The 16167-nt window shown below is 42.6% G+C and overlaps 1 protein-coding gene across 3 annotated transcripts; it reads right to left on the reverse strand.

Annotated features, from left to right (window-relative positions):
- Positions 1–420: 420 nt before the first annotated feature.
- Positions 421–14759, reverse strand: MAJIN (membrane anchored junction protein). 3 transcript variants are annotated; one of them, XM_053989385.1, is made up of 12 exons: positions 14519–14759; positions 13975–14047; positions 13731–13851; positions 13395–13440; positions 12072–12147; positions 9551–9676; positions 8239–8270; positions 7345–7454; positions 4876–4930; positions 1990–2062; positions 1740–1884; positions 421–780 (listed from the first exon to the last, which is right to left on the reverse strand). In XM_053989385.1, exons 3-12 carry the CDS (start codon positions 13829–13831, stop codon positions 720–722), a joined length of 825 nt encoding a protein of 274 aa, XP_053845360.1. In that variant the 5' UTR covers positions 13832–13851; positions 13975–14047; positions 14519–14759; the 3' UTR covers positions 421–719. The 3 variants fall into 3 exon arrangements, with proteins under 3 accessions (XP_053845360.1, XP_053845361.1, XP_053845358.1); XM_053989386.1 differs by lacking the exon at positions 13975–14047; XM_053989383.1 differs by lacking the exon at positions 14519–14759 and having other exon boundaries at positions 13975–14429.
- Positions 14760–16167: the final 1408 nt, after the last annotated feature.

A 16167-nucleotide genomic window follows, 5' to 3' on the forward strand; every position in this document is an offset into this window, starting at 1 on the left:
TCTCTCACTTCCTCCTATCACACTGTGGCCAAGGCTAGCAGGAAACTCTGGAGGCCATTGGGCCTAAGCCCTTGCCCAAGCAGACTCACCTATAGCCAGCTGCCCAGCTCAGGAGGTCCTTCAAGAATGATACATCATTTAAAAAGCATAAGCATGGCAACAAAAGCTGCCTGAGCATGGCCTTGGCATGTCTGAAATCTTAAATTCCAACCTCATCCCATTACATATTGAATGCATAAATAATTACCCAAGTTGCAGTGTAGTGGCAATATCTAATGCAAAATGTTTATCCATAATTTTGACATTTTTAAAGCTGTGAAACATAGTACTGGAGTCCATTTAATACTAGAAACCTCTGCTGCTTCTTTGAGGGAAAGAGTATCTTCTGCATGGGTAAGTCTGATTAAAATAACACACAGCTCCAAACTTATGCTTGTTTTATTAGAATACCACATAACGTGAAATTCACAATTTATGACACTTAAGTATTAAAAACTTAAAAGCAAGTTTCTTGCTCTATTCCAAAACCTCTAAGATGTGAAGAAAAACCCAACATGTTGTTCTAACCCAACATCTTCATAAGATTGCTTTGAAAACATTAGCAAAGTAGAATTTAGTTTAAAGCATTTAATAGCTGAGGCAATCAATGTGAAAAGCTGAATTACAGAAGAAACAGTGCAACCCAATAGTCATACTACAAATCTACCTTTCCACAACGATTAGTACTTCCAGGTCAGTTTTTTTCCACCAAAAAGATGTTGTAGTGGCGAAAAGATGATGCTGGGGAAACAGTAACAACAAGAAGAGCACATTAGACTTAAAATACTTTTCTGAATATCAGGAAAAAAAGCTAATTTCTGTCTAACAGAAGGACACAATGCCAGTACAAAACAATACAGAGGGAAACTGAAAAAAATAGAGGAAACAATGAGTAACTTGTGCACTAATGGTCTGGTCTCAGTCATTAAAGAAATGGCACACATTACAATTAGCAAGGAGTTTTATTAAAAAAAAAAAAAAAAACAAAAAACAGCAGCTGCCAATATCCATCTGGTTCTGTGCAGTGATGGACGGCACCCACAGGATCTAATGCACTTGTGCACTAATGGTCTGGTCTCAGTCATTAAAGGAATGACACACATTACAATTAACAAGGAGTTTTATTTTTAAAAAAAGTAACAAAAAACAGCAGCTGCCAATATCCATCTAGTTCTGTGCAGTGATGGATGGCACCCACAGGATCCAGTCTCAGAGCAGCATGAGAGAACTCCTTTGGCAGCCAGCAGATGTCTGAACAGTGACACTGATTTCCATTTAAAATGGTGCCTTTGGGAGTCAGAGTTACAAAATCCAGATTTGCTCAATGGCCAAATAAAGGTCACATGCATCTTAATGGGACTGAAGAGCCATCTGGGAAGACCCTTTTAGCTGGCACTTCTCAGCTGAGAGAAGCCACTTTGTATAAGGGCTGTGATGGAGGTTCAGTGACCCTCTCTCATCAGGAGTTTTTTCCCAAAGACAACTCAGAAGAGGAACATTTAGTGGTAATGCTGCCCCTTAGCATGAGATAAAATGACATCCCTTTTTTTTTTTTCCTTGGGAGACTTTGGTTTAACCACAGAAAAGATGTTTCCATCCTTCAAAATTATGGAGAACAACCTGGCACAGCCAGAATCAGCCTTTGACACAGTCTTGGACAGAGCCAGGACCGCCTCTGCTCATCAGTGCAGGATTAGTACCTTCTCCAGAACTGTGAAAGACCTCTTCCTTCTGACTTCATGTTTCCTTTCCTTCCTGTTTGGTCCATTTGCTGCAGCAGCTGCACTGCACCCTCGGCCTGACTGGCTGCTCTTTTTTGTTCAAGGGCAAGTTCCACAGGCCCCCCTGTAAGAAACAGCAGCAAGAACAAAACCACAACCTTGCTCTCTACACACTCCCTGCGTATCCAGGGGAATGAAACTCTGTGGAAACCAGGAATTCCTTACTCACAGAAATTCAGTTGGTCACAGTCTTTAGTAAGGGATGCTGGGCTGAACTCAAGCTCATTTGCTTTGGAGGAATTCTAAAAGGAAAAGGAACCCAAGAACTGTTACATAATGGTAAATGCTATTGTACAGAGATTTTTGTTAGCTTCCTTCCTAAAACTATTAAAAAGCAAGGTCTACACTCTTTGCTGTGTGGTTTCATTTAGGGATTTTTTTCTGTTACGACGAGGACTTTCTTCACCAAGGTATTTTTCCACTTCATTCATCAGGACATAACATAAAGCTGTAATTTATTTAGAAGATTTTTGCATACCAGATAGTGAACTAATAGTACCTATGGAATAGGCAGAGATTTCAAAAAACATGAACAGAAGAACTGTGGGAAACTACAGCCCCTGGACAGTGCAGGCCCCTGGACATTCGCCCTTCTAAGACAGTCCTGGGACACAGACTTAATTTGGAAGGGATAAAAATGAAAAGTTCCAGAAGCAAGAGTTGGGCCAGGAATACCCATTAGGAAGGTGAACAGCAACACAAAGTACCACACAAAACAAAATAAGCATATAGAAACACAGCAAAATCAGCAGGTAAGCTTCTAAAAGAGAGTAAACCCTAAAACAATGACAGGTCCTAATGGTGTTTGCCTTGCACTAATCTCAGAACCGTTTAGGTTGGAAAAGCCCTGCAAGATTGACTCCAACTGCTAACCTGGCACTGCCAAGGCCATCACTAAACCATGTCCCCAAATGCCACATCTAAGCTCAGGTTAACACAAAATTCCAAACCTCTGATGGCCTGAGATCTTTGCAATTTAGTCTGAGAGCATTAACTAAGTTAGGAAAATTCTCTGGAGTGACAGACTGAGTCTCTTTCTTTCTTTGACTCTCACCAGTGCACTGTGTAAGGGAAAAGACATGCAGGTTTGACCACATTCATCCTGATCAGATGTCACCATCACAGGCCTGGGAGACGTTTGGATGACAGCTGAAAAGGCAATTCGTTGAACAGTCATGTGCCTGTGGCATTTCTTTGTTCCTCATTCCGAATCCAACGTCCCTAAGTCAATCCCACAGGTACTACATAGACAGATTTCCTTCCTGTTTAATGAAACCCTTCCCTTTTTGAGAAGTATTTTATAATACCATATGGATTTGAAACCAAAGCCATACACTGTTGATAAACTGAGAAAGAGCCTTGCAAGAACAACCAGAAAAGCTCCGATAAAGTACAGGAGCTACTGACATGTTTTTATCCTAAACCTAATCTTTCTTCTCAACCTGAATTAAAAGAAAAAAACAAACAAAACCCAAATGGAAAGCACGTCACAGAAATACTTGGCTTTCATCTTCTAAAAATGCATGTTAGGACTTACTAAGAGGACTTCTGCCCATGATTTCACACAGTACTCGTGACACCTGATCTGGTGTTCATCAACAGAACAGTCTGTGTCCAGACAACCCTCTCAGTTTAACAGTGCCTTAACTAGTGGAATTTCAAGGACAAGTCATGATGTCACAAGCAGCTGTTCCAGAAAAGGTTCTTCTCACCTGAGTTGGTATTTGCTGAGTTATTTTTGCATCACAGTTCCAGTTTACCCGGAAAACACTCAAGACATGCCCTCCCACATTAGTTAACACAAGAAGAACTTAGAGTAACCTCTGCCACCTGTCATACTGTTTCTCAGGGTCCAAGCTGCTAACCTGGAGCTCCAGCATTCAAAGACTCTAATGTCTTGAAAACTGTACAATCAACACAGGAATTCTGAGACATTGATTATAGCAAAATGGAGAATAAAAAAGCATCTTTCAGAAAATGATCCTTATCTCACCAACAGTGTTTGGAGTACCTGAGGAAAGAAACCAGAGAGGGCATGTGTAGAGACCAGTCACTTATACTGCAAAGATAAGCAGAGGGGGGGAAAAAAAAGGATACAAGTTTTAGAGACAAATAAACCTGCTTGTTTTAGGTAAGTTATTCTTTACTGAATGCTCCCAAGGAGTTACTAGGCAGTCTTCTTCCTATCCTGCAAATCCAACAAACTTGTCAAAAAACCCTATTCAGAAAGAATGTTTTGGGCTTCCTTTGTAAGCAAATCCAAGAGAAATGTGTTTGCCTCCTTGGAAAAAACTCTCTTCCAAAAAGAGGTGGGGACAAAGCCAGAAAGGTCACAGTGTGGTAGGGATTTGAATTAAACTTAGAATGGGTATCCACAAAATATATTAAGTGCATTTAGGAGGGTGTGCAACATCCAGAAGGACACAGGTGTTAGGGTGTGACTAAGAGCAGCTCTATCTGAGCAGGCTTGGAGCCTGTGGGCTAGAAGAAAAAGAATCTTCTCCTCCTAACAGGGTCTTTGGAGAACAGAGAGCAACAGCCAATCCCTCTGGAACAATCATGTCATGAATCTGCCTTCTGGTGACATAGTGAGAAATAGCACGGCACTGTTTCAGGAACAGGGTGATGCCTGCATGGCCATCAGCAGAGAGAGGGACACTGGTGGGGAGTGGCACATTGTCACAGCAAAGCCAGTGACAAGATGCCAGCACTCACTTTTTGGCGCTTTGTGGAGTTCTTCATAAAAGGGCATGTGAGACAACAGAGGACTGGAGTCCTGGAGAAAAGGCAGGGCATCCCTCAGGCTCACCTCTCAGAGGTTGAGCTTACCTCCTGAGCTTGTAGCTTGACAATCAGAAAAGTTTGTGTCATCTCAAAAAAAATGTAACTCATCCCTTTACTAAGTCTGGTGAGGAGTCAAAAATGTCAAAAATTACGAAGGTGATGCAGGGCAAAAAAAGGGACAAATTACCTGCAGGCATTTTTATGCTTGCCACTGTAAGGGTCCAGGACTAAATAGGTGCTGCTGTCTGTTTCTGAATAGTCTGTAGCTTACCTTTTCAAATCCTTGCTCTGCTTTACTCATGTGGTGAACACAGTCAGCTCCAGTTCTAAAGATAAGTAAGTAAAAACTGAGTTTATAAAAAGTCTCAAAAAGGAAGCAGCCACTCCAAGTACTTCACTAGAAACCAGGACTTTAATAGGACTCTACTCAACAAGATATATACCCTTAATCTATATTTGTACTCATGTTTCAGTGTTCCTTAAAAATGAAAATATGCACTCATTCTGCTTTTCTATGATGACAAAGAAGCAGTTAAAGGGAAATGAGTAGGTAACTGAGAAAGCTTGTGAATCCTACAAGGTTACAAGAGCAGGTAGCAAAGAACCACAGAAAGATCTTGCAAGACTTGGTCATGGAGCATTAAAATGGCAGAGGAAACTCCATATCAGGAAATATGAAGGGATGCATGTGCAGAAAAACCATCTTGGCTTCACTTAAGGTGGTCAGAATCAATGGGCGTGCCACTTGGAGATTCTAGTTTCTTAACACTCAGTAGCACCCCAAGAAAACCCTTATCCCCCAAGACAATTTAGGAGAAAAAGAGCTTGTCCAGAAACAAGAGAAGAAAAGAGCTGGTCTCATTACAGCAGACACACTCCTTCCTGGGGCAGGGAAGATGCTCAGCCTGAATGAGCTTTTCAGTCTAACAGTGTAACTGGAAAAAAATGACAGAGGGCTTGAAGCTAGTGCTTGCCAGTTTGATTTTGAATTCAAGCATACACTTAAGAATTACGGATTGTTCTAATCATAACTGCTGTGGCAAGATACAGGACCTAGAGAGAACTGCCAGACTGGATCATGAAATAGCCCTTTTTGACCTTGTATTTTATTAATCTACAACTTGTGTCTTTGGCTAAAAGAAATAAAAAACCATTCTGAATCCTGGGCTCATTCCTCCCTCATATCCAACAGTTGTACTGTGAGTAGAAACAGGCCATGGGAATGGAGGTGGGATTAAAGGACTACATTTGCATGAGCAGGAAAAGAACTGGCTTCAGACTTTGTTCATATGTCTGCATTAAACACATTTGGGAATTGGGTAGGATATAAGGCACCAAGGTAGATGATTGGATATAGTCTGTACATGGGAGGGGAAAGGTGAGCATAAACACTTCCGACCACTGATGGATCCAGGACTGTTCGCCACAAACTTGTGAGGATTCAGCACAGGCATAGATTTTCTTCTTTTAAAAAAATACACTCTAAGAAGAAAGAAGCCTGCCAGCCTGTAAGTAACACTGGGTATCTGAGAGGTAGTCAAGAACTAAGCACAAGGTTAGCCAAGAGCCAGCCCTGTACCCTCATGAGGAAGGGTGATTCATCTGAGCTGAGTGATTCACCCTGAGCTGAATTAGGCAGAGCTCTGCCAAACCACTGCCCTCAAGCAGTGATCTCTCCCCTCTGCTCAAGGCTGCTGAGGCCTTCTGTCCCAGTCTGGACCAGAAACCCCAGTACACGACTGGGACTCACAGCAAAGGGCCACATGCAAACATGACGATGGGATTGGGGAATTTTTTTCAAGTGGAGAAGCTTTGAGAGATGAGGCTGTTTAGTCTGGAGAAGGCTTGGATGGGATCTTACCAATGTACATCTGATGGGAGGAAATGAAGAACAGAGAGCCAGGCTCTCCTCAACCCTCTTGTCTTCTGGCAGAACAAGAGGCAAAGGGCACAGACTGCAAAACATGAAATTAAATCTGAACACAAGGAAAACCTTTTTTACTAGAACTGTGGTCTCACACTGCAAGTGGCTCTCCACAGTTGTGGTGGCTCCACCCTCAAAGTCTACTGAAGATCTGAGGGAACTTGCTTTGAGTGACCCTGTTTGAGCAGGAGGGGTCTGAACTTGATGATATCAAAGGACCTGTCCAACCTCAACCATTCTATAAAAATCCAGAGATAAAGATTTACTTGGGAATCACCATGAGAAGTTTAGCGACCAAAGAAACATATGGTGAAGTTGTGTGAGAATACTCATGTATACACACAACACATGCAATTTCATGAGACTTTAAAGCACTTGGAAAAGACTGAGTTCCAAGGCGTTTTGCCATCAGCCTCAAGCCAAGAGGTCAGCATTTATCAGCTGGCTCAATAGAGCAGGCTGGGAGGCAGGTGGAAAACTGTTTCCAGTTCTTCCCTTGCTGTCCTAGACTCAGGTGTGCAAGCCAATGCACTGTTCTGTCTGGCCGGTGAGCTATCACCTCACTGTGACTCAAAAGGTGATGTAACACAGAGGAGTTAAACAGGCAGAGCTCTGGTCAATGGTATGGGAATTTGAAAAGTACAGGACCACTTTTTTCCCAATATGAGCAATGATACTTAGATTCTGTTAGCCATGGAAAAAAAGGAAGAAGGAAAATGGGGCAAAGGATTGCACAGAAATGAAGCATGAAGAAGGTACAAGAGACATTAAAAGTATTAATATGTGTCCTGGGAGACTCTTTTGGAGTCAACTGACCTGTCCATACATGACTGTGGGCATGAGGTATCACCTCTGACTTCCACTCTTCTCCTCTTCACTGCTTCTTTCATTGCAGTACCTTCTGACATTTCGTTTCTTCTCCTGACCTTCAAAGCATTTCAGATTTGGTATTGGTAACAATTGATTTTGACTTTTCTATTTTAGAACAAAATTCATAGTTAATGTATGTTCATATTTTGCAAAAAATGTTCCTGCTTATACTCTAAAAACAAAAAAAGGATTCAGGACTAAAACAAGCACTGGGAGCTCAGCCAGAGAATTATGTGCAACAGTTTTAAACAAAGTATTTCTTTCTAGGACATCCTATTTCCTCCATTTTCAGAGGACTGACAAGGAATGTAAATAGCAGGAATGCAGAGATATAAACAATTCCTTCGGGGAATTTGGACACTTCCTTGGGGGAATTTGGATTTGAATTATTCTTCATTAATTCACTTCAGACACCTATATTGAAAATAAACCTACCCTGAGCTCTCATTACACAAAAACTTCTCAAATAAGCATAACTTTGTTGTTTATGACACAGTACCTAGGGAACTACTTCATTACTCAACAAAATCAACCTCACAGATTCTTCCAGTGATGAAAACACTGGACGGCTCACTCAGTCAGGCTTGCAGAAAATCCATAGAACTGAAGACAGCAGGCTCTTAGGTCCTGATACAGGACTGCTTTCCAAGCCCAACAGAACTGCCAGAAGAATGTCTCTCCCTTTGAATGGTTCTAGATGAGAATTCAGTGACTTTACACTGCCTGACTAACTCCTAGTGGTAGGAGAACTCTAGCACTGCCTAAAGGCATATATTCTGCTTCTCAAGAATACTTACAACATAAATTAAACAACAGAAGAAAACCAAATGCACAACTTACAAGCTCATCACTGCCCTTGTTCACTTCTTTACCTGCAACAGAGGTATTAAAACCTGGTGAATATTTAGACTCGACTTTCTTTAACCAACTGAAAAGTACATGTTTGCACTGCAATTTCTCTTTCAGGAGCAAGATAAACTACTGGGAAACAGTCTGGACCTGCAGATACACTGAAATAGAAAACGTTCAAATACAGCTCTTTCTGAACCAGAATTCCTGGCTATGAACACCAAATATCAATGGGATGGGACAATTGCTTCTCTTATAGAAGTCAAAGGTATCTTCAGAAGAGAAGGGCCCGAAGAACAGTTAGCATCTCACTGTGCTTTGGGTACCCAATGGAAGATGCAAGGAGATCTGGAACACAGCCTCTAGAGAATACTGGCCAGCTGTAGGATGTATGGGATTCACACATATTTCCCTGAAGAAAAATTCGCACCAAGAGAAATTTGAGGCATCAAGTCTGAAAGTAACAGTGCCTTACAGTGTTCCTAATTTTAGAATAGCAATGCTGTACAACTATCTGGATAAGGAAATTAAATACTGTAGCAGGTGTGCAGGGAACTGAGTAAACTCTCCATGGTTACATCCAAACATGGGATGTTTGATAGGAAATGCAAATAGGCGAGACTAAGAAATTACTAGTTGGCCATCTTATAAAGATCCCATTATCTGCAGTCATTAAAGAAAAACAGTAAGTTTTTCCAGAGCCTGATAATCACAACAGGAAACAGTATGAATACTCAGTTTTCACTACAGGGGCATTTAAATGTAGACTCCCACAGAGGCCTTAGCTGTGGCTTGAGGTTGTTCAGAGAATTCATAGAAAACCTGGAAAACAAGACACTGGTGAGGTGAAAATGCTTGCTATTTATATAAAAGACATTATTACCATGATTACTATCATCATTTTTTTACAAAAATCCATTATTTCTTTAGGGAAATAGCAACAAAGAGTGTGATGTCAACAAATGTAGTCATGCACAAGGAAGAAAAACATGTGTCCCATATACATATATGTGCTGGCTCCAGCCCACTGACTGACATTAAAAAATGAAGGTTGGGAGCCACTGGGCATAGCTTCATAAAAATACCAGCTAAAGAGTCACCAGTGGTTGGAAAGACAAAGGGGAATTCAGGGAATTTTAGAAAAGCAATATGAGACAATAAGCACTATTTCAGACACGTGGTACAGGCATCCTGCAGTTTTGCTCTCTCTGATTCAGATACAGTAGGCAAAGGAAAAGAGAAAAGCAAGACATAGATCATAGAGGTTTACAGAAATTACCCAAATATAATCACAGTGACTTACCACAAGATACATTTCGCTGAAATGAGTTCAATTCTAGATACAACGTACAAATGTAGGGATAAGGCACGAGATGGACATTCTCATGTTTGAATTTCATCTTTGATACTTGCTCCCATTTACTCAAATCTGAGAAGAATGGTAAGACTTAAAAACACAACACTAACATTTCAAAGGAGCATGAGTCCTGACAATGTCTTCTAAAGCTTCAAAAGTCACACAGCACACTGCATATGTGCACAAGGGAACAAATACAACTTGTTATTATGAACTTGTGAAACTGCACCAGTAACACACTACAGGAAACACTTATCCAGGTTTACTTATCCACACTGCCCCATCAGTCACCTGTATTAATAGTGGTCTGTTCCCTTAACTGTGCTTGCCTTCAGTACTGACACCCTCCTGCAAAAAACTATGCCAGGCTCTTCCAAACCTATAAATAAAAAAACTCTTCAGCAGTCTTCCTAATTAAAAAGGAATTATTTTAAAATTTTATTTAAAAATTAAAAAGGATTTAGATTCATAGAAGCAGCATCATTAAATTTACTTCACAGTTCAAAATGGGGGAAAAAAGATAATTGACATGACAACCACCACAGTTACAGCAATTCCTTCATGTGAGTCCAATTCTGACATCCAGGAGCTTCTGCTTGGGAGGTCAAATGGTGCTGGACATAAGTCTCCTCACACACCTCTGATCTCAGGCAGAAACAGGTGAAATGAATTCTGTTAGTTCTCATTTGCTAGCAGAAATTAACATCTCAGGGACAGAAAATGATGAAACATTGATACAATCAGTTCCCAATCAGTTCCTTTAAGGACTGAAATTTCCTGATTTTTGGCTTGAAGGACTCATAGTTGGTGATTAACAAAGACACTCTGTCACTCTACAGAGAAGAGCCAACTGTAAGACAACTCCTCATGCCAGGCCTCTGAGCTCACAGTTCGCTTCCAGGCCCAGTGCTGACTAAGCATGTGGATGAACTTACAAGTTCTAGAAATACAAGTTTGTAAACCAAACACTCTTCAACACACAGAACTGGTTGAGCTTCAGAGCAAACTAATAATGTTGGTTGGATTGGGCATCTCCTGTATAATGATGCTCTTGGCTACCTTATCTTCTTGACTCTAGCACGAGTAAGTTGCTGTCGTATGTACCTGCTTCGGACAGAGGAAGAGGACGGCCTTGTTCCTGCCTGCTATTAGGAGGCATAATGCTGTCTTCTAAGACAGGAGGGGAATGCGTCAGAAGTATTCATTACTCCTGGGCACTCAGAATCACAGGAGGTGATGCCAGATCTGATCCAAAAAACTGACAGAACCTTTAGGACTGGAAAACACTAACATTTAACTGAATTACTTTTCTCTTCAACAAAAGCCTCAGGAGAGTAACTTCTCAACCCATTACAGAACAGTAACTACAACAGAAATACTAACAGTTACCATCTCTTTTATCAAGTTATTGTTCCTTTAAATTAAAAATCTGCCGAATATGTAGCAAACATGACTAAATTCTGTCCAGTTTCACACGGCAAGGCCACTTATGCATTCTGATGATAAAACACCTATAAGGAGGAAGAGCCTGTAGTACAGCTGCTAGGTAGAATAATCCAATCTCAAATGCCTGAGCACTTCTATATCAAAAGTGAAATCCCAGGAAACTACACTCCTCAAGACCTGTGCTTCTATATGACTATGCTGTGCAATTGCACACAGCTTTTACAGCACTGTCTGTGGACAGCAGGCCGGACTGACAGCAACTCAACATCTTTGCAAACTTTAGGGAAGACAGAAAAGATCTGCTGACTGGTCCCACAGGAGTGAGAGGCATGAGCGCAGTATAAGGTGAATACTGTGCCAATGACATTTGCTTCACAATTGTTTCTAGGCTTCAAAGACTGAAGAGGGGACCAGGATAACTGGATGACAATCCTGCAGGCTTTGTGTGTTCAAAAGCCTGTCTGGACTTCCAATTATCTTAGCTCAACTACTGCTTCTTGTAAAGTTCACTCTGTGAGGTGCTTTTTGCTTCTCTCAGCCATGTCTGTGGAGACATGAGCACAGACTCACACTTGCTCCCACTCTCCATACCCAAAGGCTCACAGTGGTTTAACCTTAAGGGACCTAACCCTGTCCATGAGCCAGCATTGCTGGTCCTGTAAGGAGTGTTTTACGTTCTACGAACCTTTGGGAACAATGCATTGGCTGTGTTTCCAAGCACATGAGGTGGGCTTCCTGGCACTTTATGTACACCTTTGTTTGCTCTGGCTAAACTTAATTTGGAACACAGGGCCGTTTGGATGAAAACACTGCAAAATACTCTCATCACATCAGTTCTCTGGTGATGGCAACACCTGAGGTGTTCACAATACCTTCAAGCCAATGTCAAACTGCAAAGACTGAAGTAGTACTACTCCAGCTAAAGATCTGCACACTCCTACACACAAATGTTGACTGATGCAATGCCTAACAGATACAAGTCATTGAATCTTTTATTTTATGAGTAGGAAAGAAAGGATACATGGAAAGACGGTGAAGTGGTCTGTAGAAAATGGATGCAAATCATCAATATTTCCAAGGATTACTCGAATCACTTCCTGGACAGACCAAAAAATAAACAAAGGAAAAATATTAAAAACATAGTCACAATTCCACTGTCAAGTACACTTTCAAGGCTTGGGGAAAAATTACAATTACTTTACATTTTGCATGAATCATGGAAGACCAGGTTCTAGATATTCTGCTTTTCCTCCTCCCCTTTTTCTCCCCGCTCCCTCCCACCATTTTAGAGTGCATTGCACTAACAGACTCATAGAAATTTAGGTGAATGAGTACCTTAATCTTGAATTAACATAGAAGAATTATTATGGAAAATGGGGGTGTGCTTTTAAATTTAAGAAGTTTTAAATTTAAGGAGTGTAATTTTATTTTTCCAGCAAAATTTACCTACTCATCTTTCTCTGAATATTGACCCAAATCAGTTACAAGGCAACTGCAGTTAAGCCCCAACAAACTCCTCCTCTACAAACACAAAACTTTTTCCAGTAATACCTTTCAACATTTTCAAAAGAGAAAAAAAATTGCAATTCTTCATATCAATTAAAACCAGCACATTTTCTTCAGTAAGGTTTTCAATGCTATTACTTTACTTTAAAGTTTTTTAGACATTAAGTAATAGGAAGGAGCATTTTTAAGCAGGCAGTATATTTGTTTCAATTTCTTAGTAATGGCAGGGGCCTTCTTCTGTCTCAGGAAGAAGATGGAAACAATACAACTCATCCATTGTGACCATCAGTTTGTGCTTGGACACAAAGTAATGGCATCATTAAAAGAACACCCATTGGTTCCATAGTTGCAAGGAAAGTACATGCAATTTAGCATTAGATTAACCTCCATCGAGACAGCTCACCAGTACTGCCACAGCTCCTGAAAAACCAAAAGGGATTAACAGCTAAGTCAAGCCTGACAACTTGAAAGTGGTGGTCAGTTTCGAGGTTGAGACCGAAATCCTGGGAAAGAGCTCCTGCAAGAATGACTCTGAAGATGAATCAGACAGGAATTGGGTGCAACTAGCTCAACAAACAGGAGTTTCCATTTGTCCAATTTTAAGAGTCAGTAGCTTCTTTGGAATATTTCAAAGAAAACCATGACTCTTGCTTGTTGAGGAACATTTTTCATTTGTGTCTTTTTTTTTTTTTTCAATGCTCAGACTCTCCAGGGAAGTTCCCCATTACTCACACTTGAAATGCCGCATTTGACAAAATGTTCTCAATCCCATAACAATCATATGATTTGTTCAGCCTAACACCCATCTGAGGTCCTATGGACCTGCCTCAGCTCCTACCTCCAACTCCTTGGCAGCACTTTCAGTGAGACTGAGATTGGGAGAGCTGTGAAATAAAGAGAGAGTTGGAACCATCCCAGTGAAAACACAGTGAAGCTACATTTCAAGTAAGAGTTTACACAGTCACAAAACATAATTCCCACTGAACAGGAAAAAATACCTAGTGAGCAGATTAATTCCTAATCTATTACTCTTAAAAAACATCCCTTATTCACAAGGATTGTTCCGTGTGAACTTTCTATCCGCTTGTGTTTTGTGTTTTAAGGTCTTATATTAACTCACTGCCACATGCAGTCAACAAACAGCAGGCTGACTTCTTGGCTTTAACACACATACCTGTTGAAGTTGCCATACCGGATTTTAAATTTGTACACATGCCTGCCAGCATGAAGAAATCTTGTTTCGGGCAATGGATAGGTGAATGGTTTCAACGACATCTCTCTCCCTGAACACCAGACTAGGAAAGCAGGAGAGTCAAAGGTTAATTCTTGAAACCCCTCACCACATCTCTTTCTGTTCTATGAAAAGATTATATGCAGGTTTTTCTTCCAGGGGACATTTGCAAAGAGAATTATACTACCAGTCGGCAAACGCCTGATCTGAGTGTCCCGTTTCAGTAACGCCGTGTCTTTGAGCAGGATCCGAGGACAGACCTAGAGCAGACGGCCACCTCGTCTTCAGCTGCGCTGCCCTGCAACTGTCTCTGCCGAGGTCTCTGGCGCTTTACGGGTCTCGGTTTGCCATGGGGATGGCAAACCTCCTCCCCTCCCCGCCCCACCAGACTCTTCCGCAGAGACTCGTGGGGCCCGCGACCGGCACCGGATGCGAAGGAAGCCCCGGCTGCCGCGGATCCCAGCAATCCCCGAGAGTCCGGCCCGCAAGAACTCATTGCTCCCCACTCCCACTGCACGTCCCCGGTGCATCCCGGCCGCCGCCGCAGCCACCAGCGGCGAGCAATGCCCGGCTTGCCCCCCGGGGTGGGGCAGAGAGCCCAGGCCCGCTGGGGCAAGGCCGGCCCCCCCTGCGGACGCTGCCCCAGCGTCTGGCCTGCCAGACGCGAGATGGCGCCGCCTTTCCAGAGTCGGGGGCGGCCTGAAAGGCCTCCGGGCAGCTCCGGCGCCTACCGGCCACCCTCTGCTCCACGTCCACTGGTCCCACTGTGCCGACCAAGCCCTCGCCTCCGGCGGGGCCGGGCCGGGGCTGCGGACTGAGCGATAGCGAGCACAGCCGAACCGAGACGAATGGAGCCGAACCAATGAGAGCCTAGCCGAATCGAGACGAACGGAGCCGAACCAATGAGAGCCTAGCCGAATCTAGCGGAGCACAACCGAACAGAGCCGAATGGAGACGACCAGCCCAGACGAGTTTAGCCGAACCTAGCCTAATCCCGCCGAGCCTAGTTTAGCCCAGCTGAGGTAGGGAGGGGGGGCATGGCCCAGAGCGGGTCCGCAGCTCTGCAGCCCCTTTCCTCTGAGGGGTAGCGGAGCCGGACGTGCTGGTGGCGGGTGCTGGAGTTGGCCGGGGCTGGGCTGCTGAGGTGGCATCTCAGATGAGGCGGAGGCTCCAGGAGGCACTAGACGTGCCGCGAGAGGAGCTAGGGGTCGATCCTGAGCCACTACAGCACTTCTTTGTTTTCCCTTTCTGATTCACACAGCTTCCTGATCCACTTCTGCTGCTTTCTGTTGTCCTCCCTTTATATAGCTGGAACATTTTATATACTACATCTCTTAAAGAAAGACTGGAATTGAAATATCTTTCCTATTCCCACAGTGTTAATATCCAGGGACTAATACAGCAATCCTCACCGTCCAGTCAGAGGGGTGAAGTCCAGTTCATATAAGCAGCGGCATGATGGTACCCCTCAGCATTGGTAAAGACATGATGTAGAGAATAATTCAGCAGATGCAGAACAATTTTGAATTGATTTTCACTGTCTTTTGGTTTAAAAAAAAAAGCAAAATAAGCTTAGGGAGTCAGGAAGTAAATTGATGCATTGATTTCATGCACAAGCAGGAAATTGGTAACTACCAATGTTCAAGCAAGCAGATAACGCAGTGGAAAACACAGCTTCACTAGCAACTCCAACCTTCTCTAACAACACTGAGCCCACCATTCTGAGTGCATCTCAGCAAGAAGGGCTATGTCCTGTTTGAGCTGCTCTTCAATAGCAAATGGGAGGCTCTAAGTTGGTTTACAGTAGAACAGCACCCTCAGGAATACCTCCAAGAAATTCTTGGGGCACACCAAGGGAGTCCCCAACGCTAACGGATTTTGCAGCTAGGCAGAGTACCATCTTGCCACGGTGTCGCAAACTGATGCCTGAAAACTAGGCAAGAAAACAGTAGTTCATACAGAGCAGATACAGGGCCTACAGAGCAGATATTTGTTTAATCAACGCCAGGAGTGAGGGGGATAGCTCCACCACAAACTCACTTGTCCATTCTTTGCACAGTACTACATTTTATACTTTTTTACATAATGTGTATATGATACTTTCCTAACCTTCATATTGCAATGTATTTTCTAATTACATGATTATGTAAGCCCTTGTAGCACATGCGTGGTTTCTGAATGAGCTGATCGTCAGGCTTCTGGTGGTTGGATGAAGGCTCATAAGTCTTCCTGAGGTTTGAATTTTTCACCTCTGTTTTCTGTGCAAGCTCTTGTCATGATCCGCTTGTTGCAGGGTGTCGTGATGGTTCTTTTCATTGATCCCAAAAGTGCAAAAAGGCAAACAGCAGGGGACTGTCAGTTAATCACAACAAATGCACCT

The sequence above is a fragment of the Vidua macroura genome, chromosome 13 (assembly GCF_024509145.1).
Source record: "Vidua macroura isolate BioBank_ID:100142 chromosome 13, ASM2450914v1, whole genome shotgun sequence".
NCBI classification, from domain to species: Eukaryota; Metazoa; Chordata; class Aves; order Passeriformes; family Viduidae; genus Vidua; species Vidua macroura.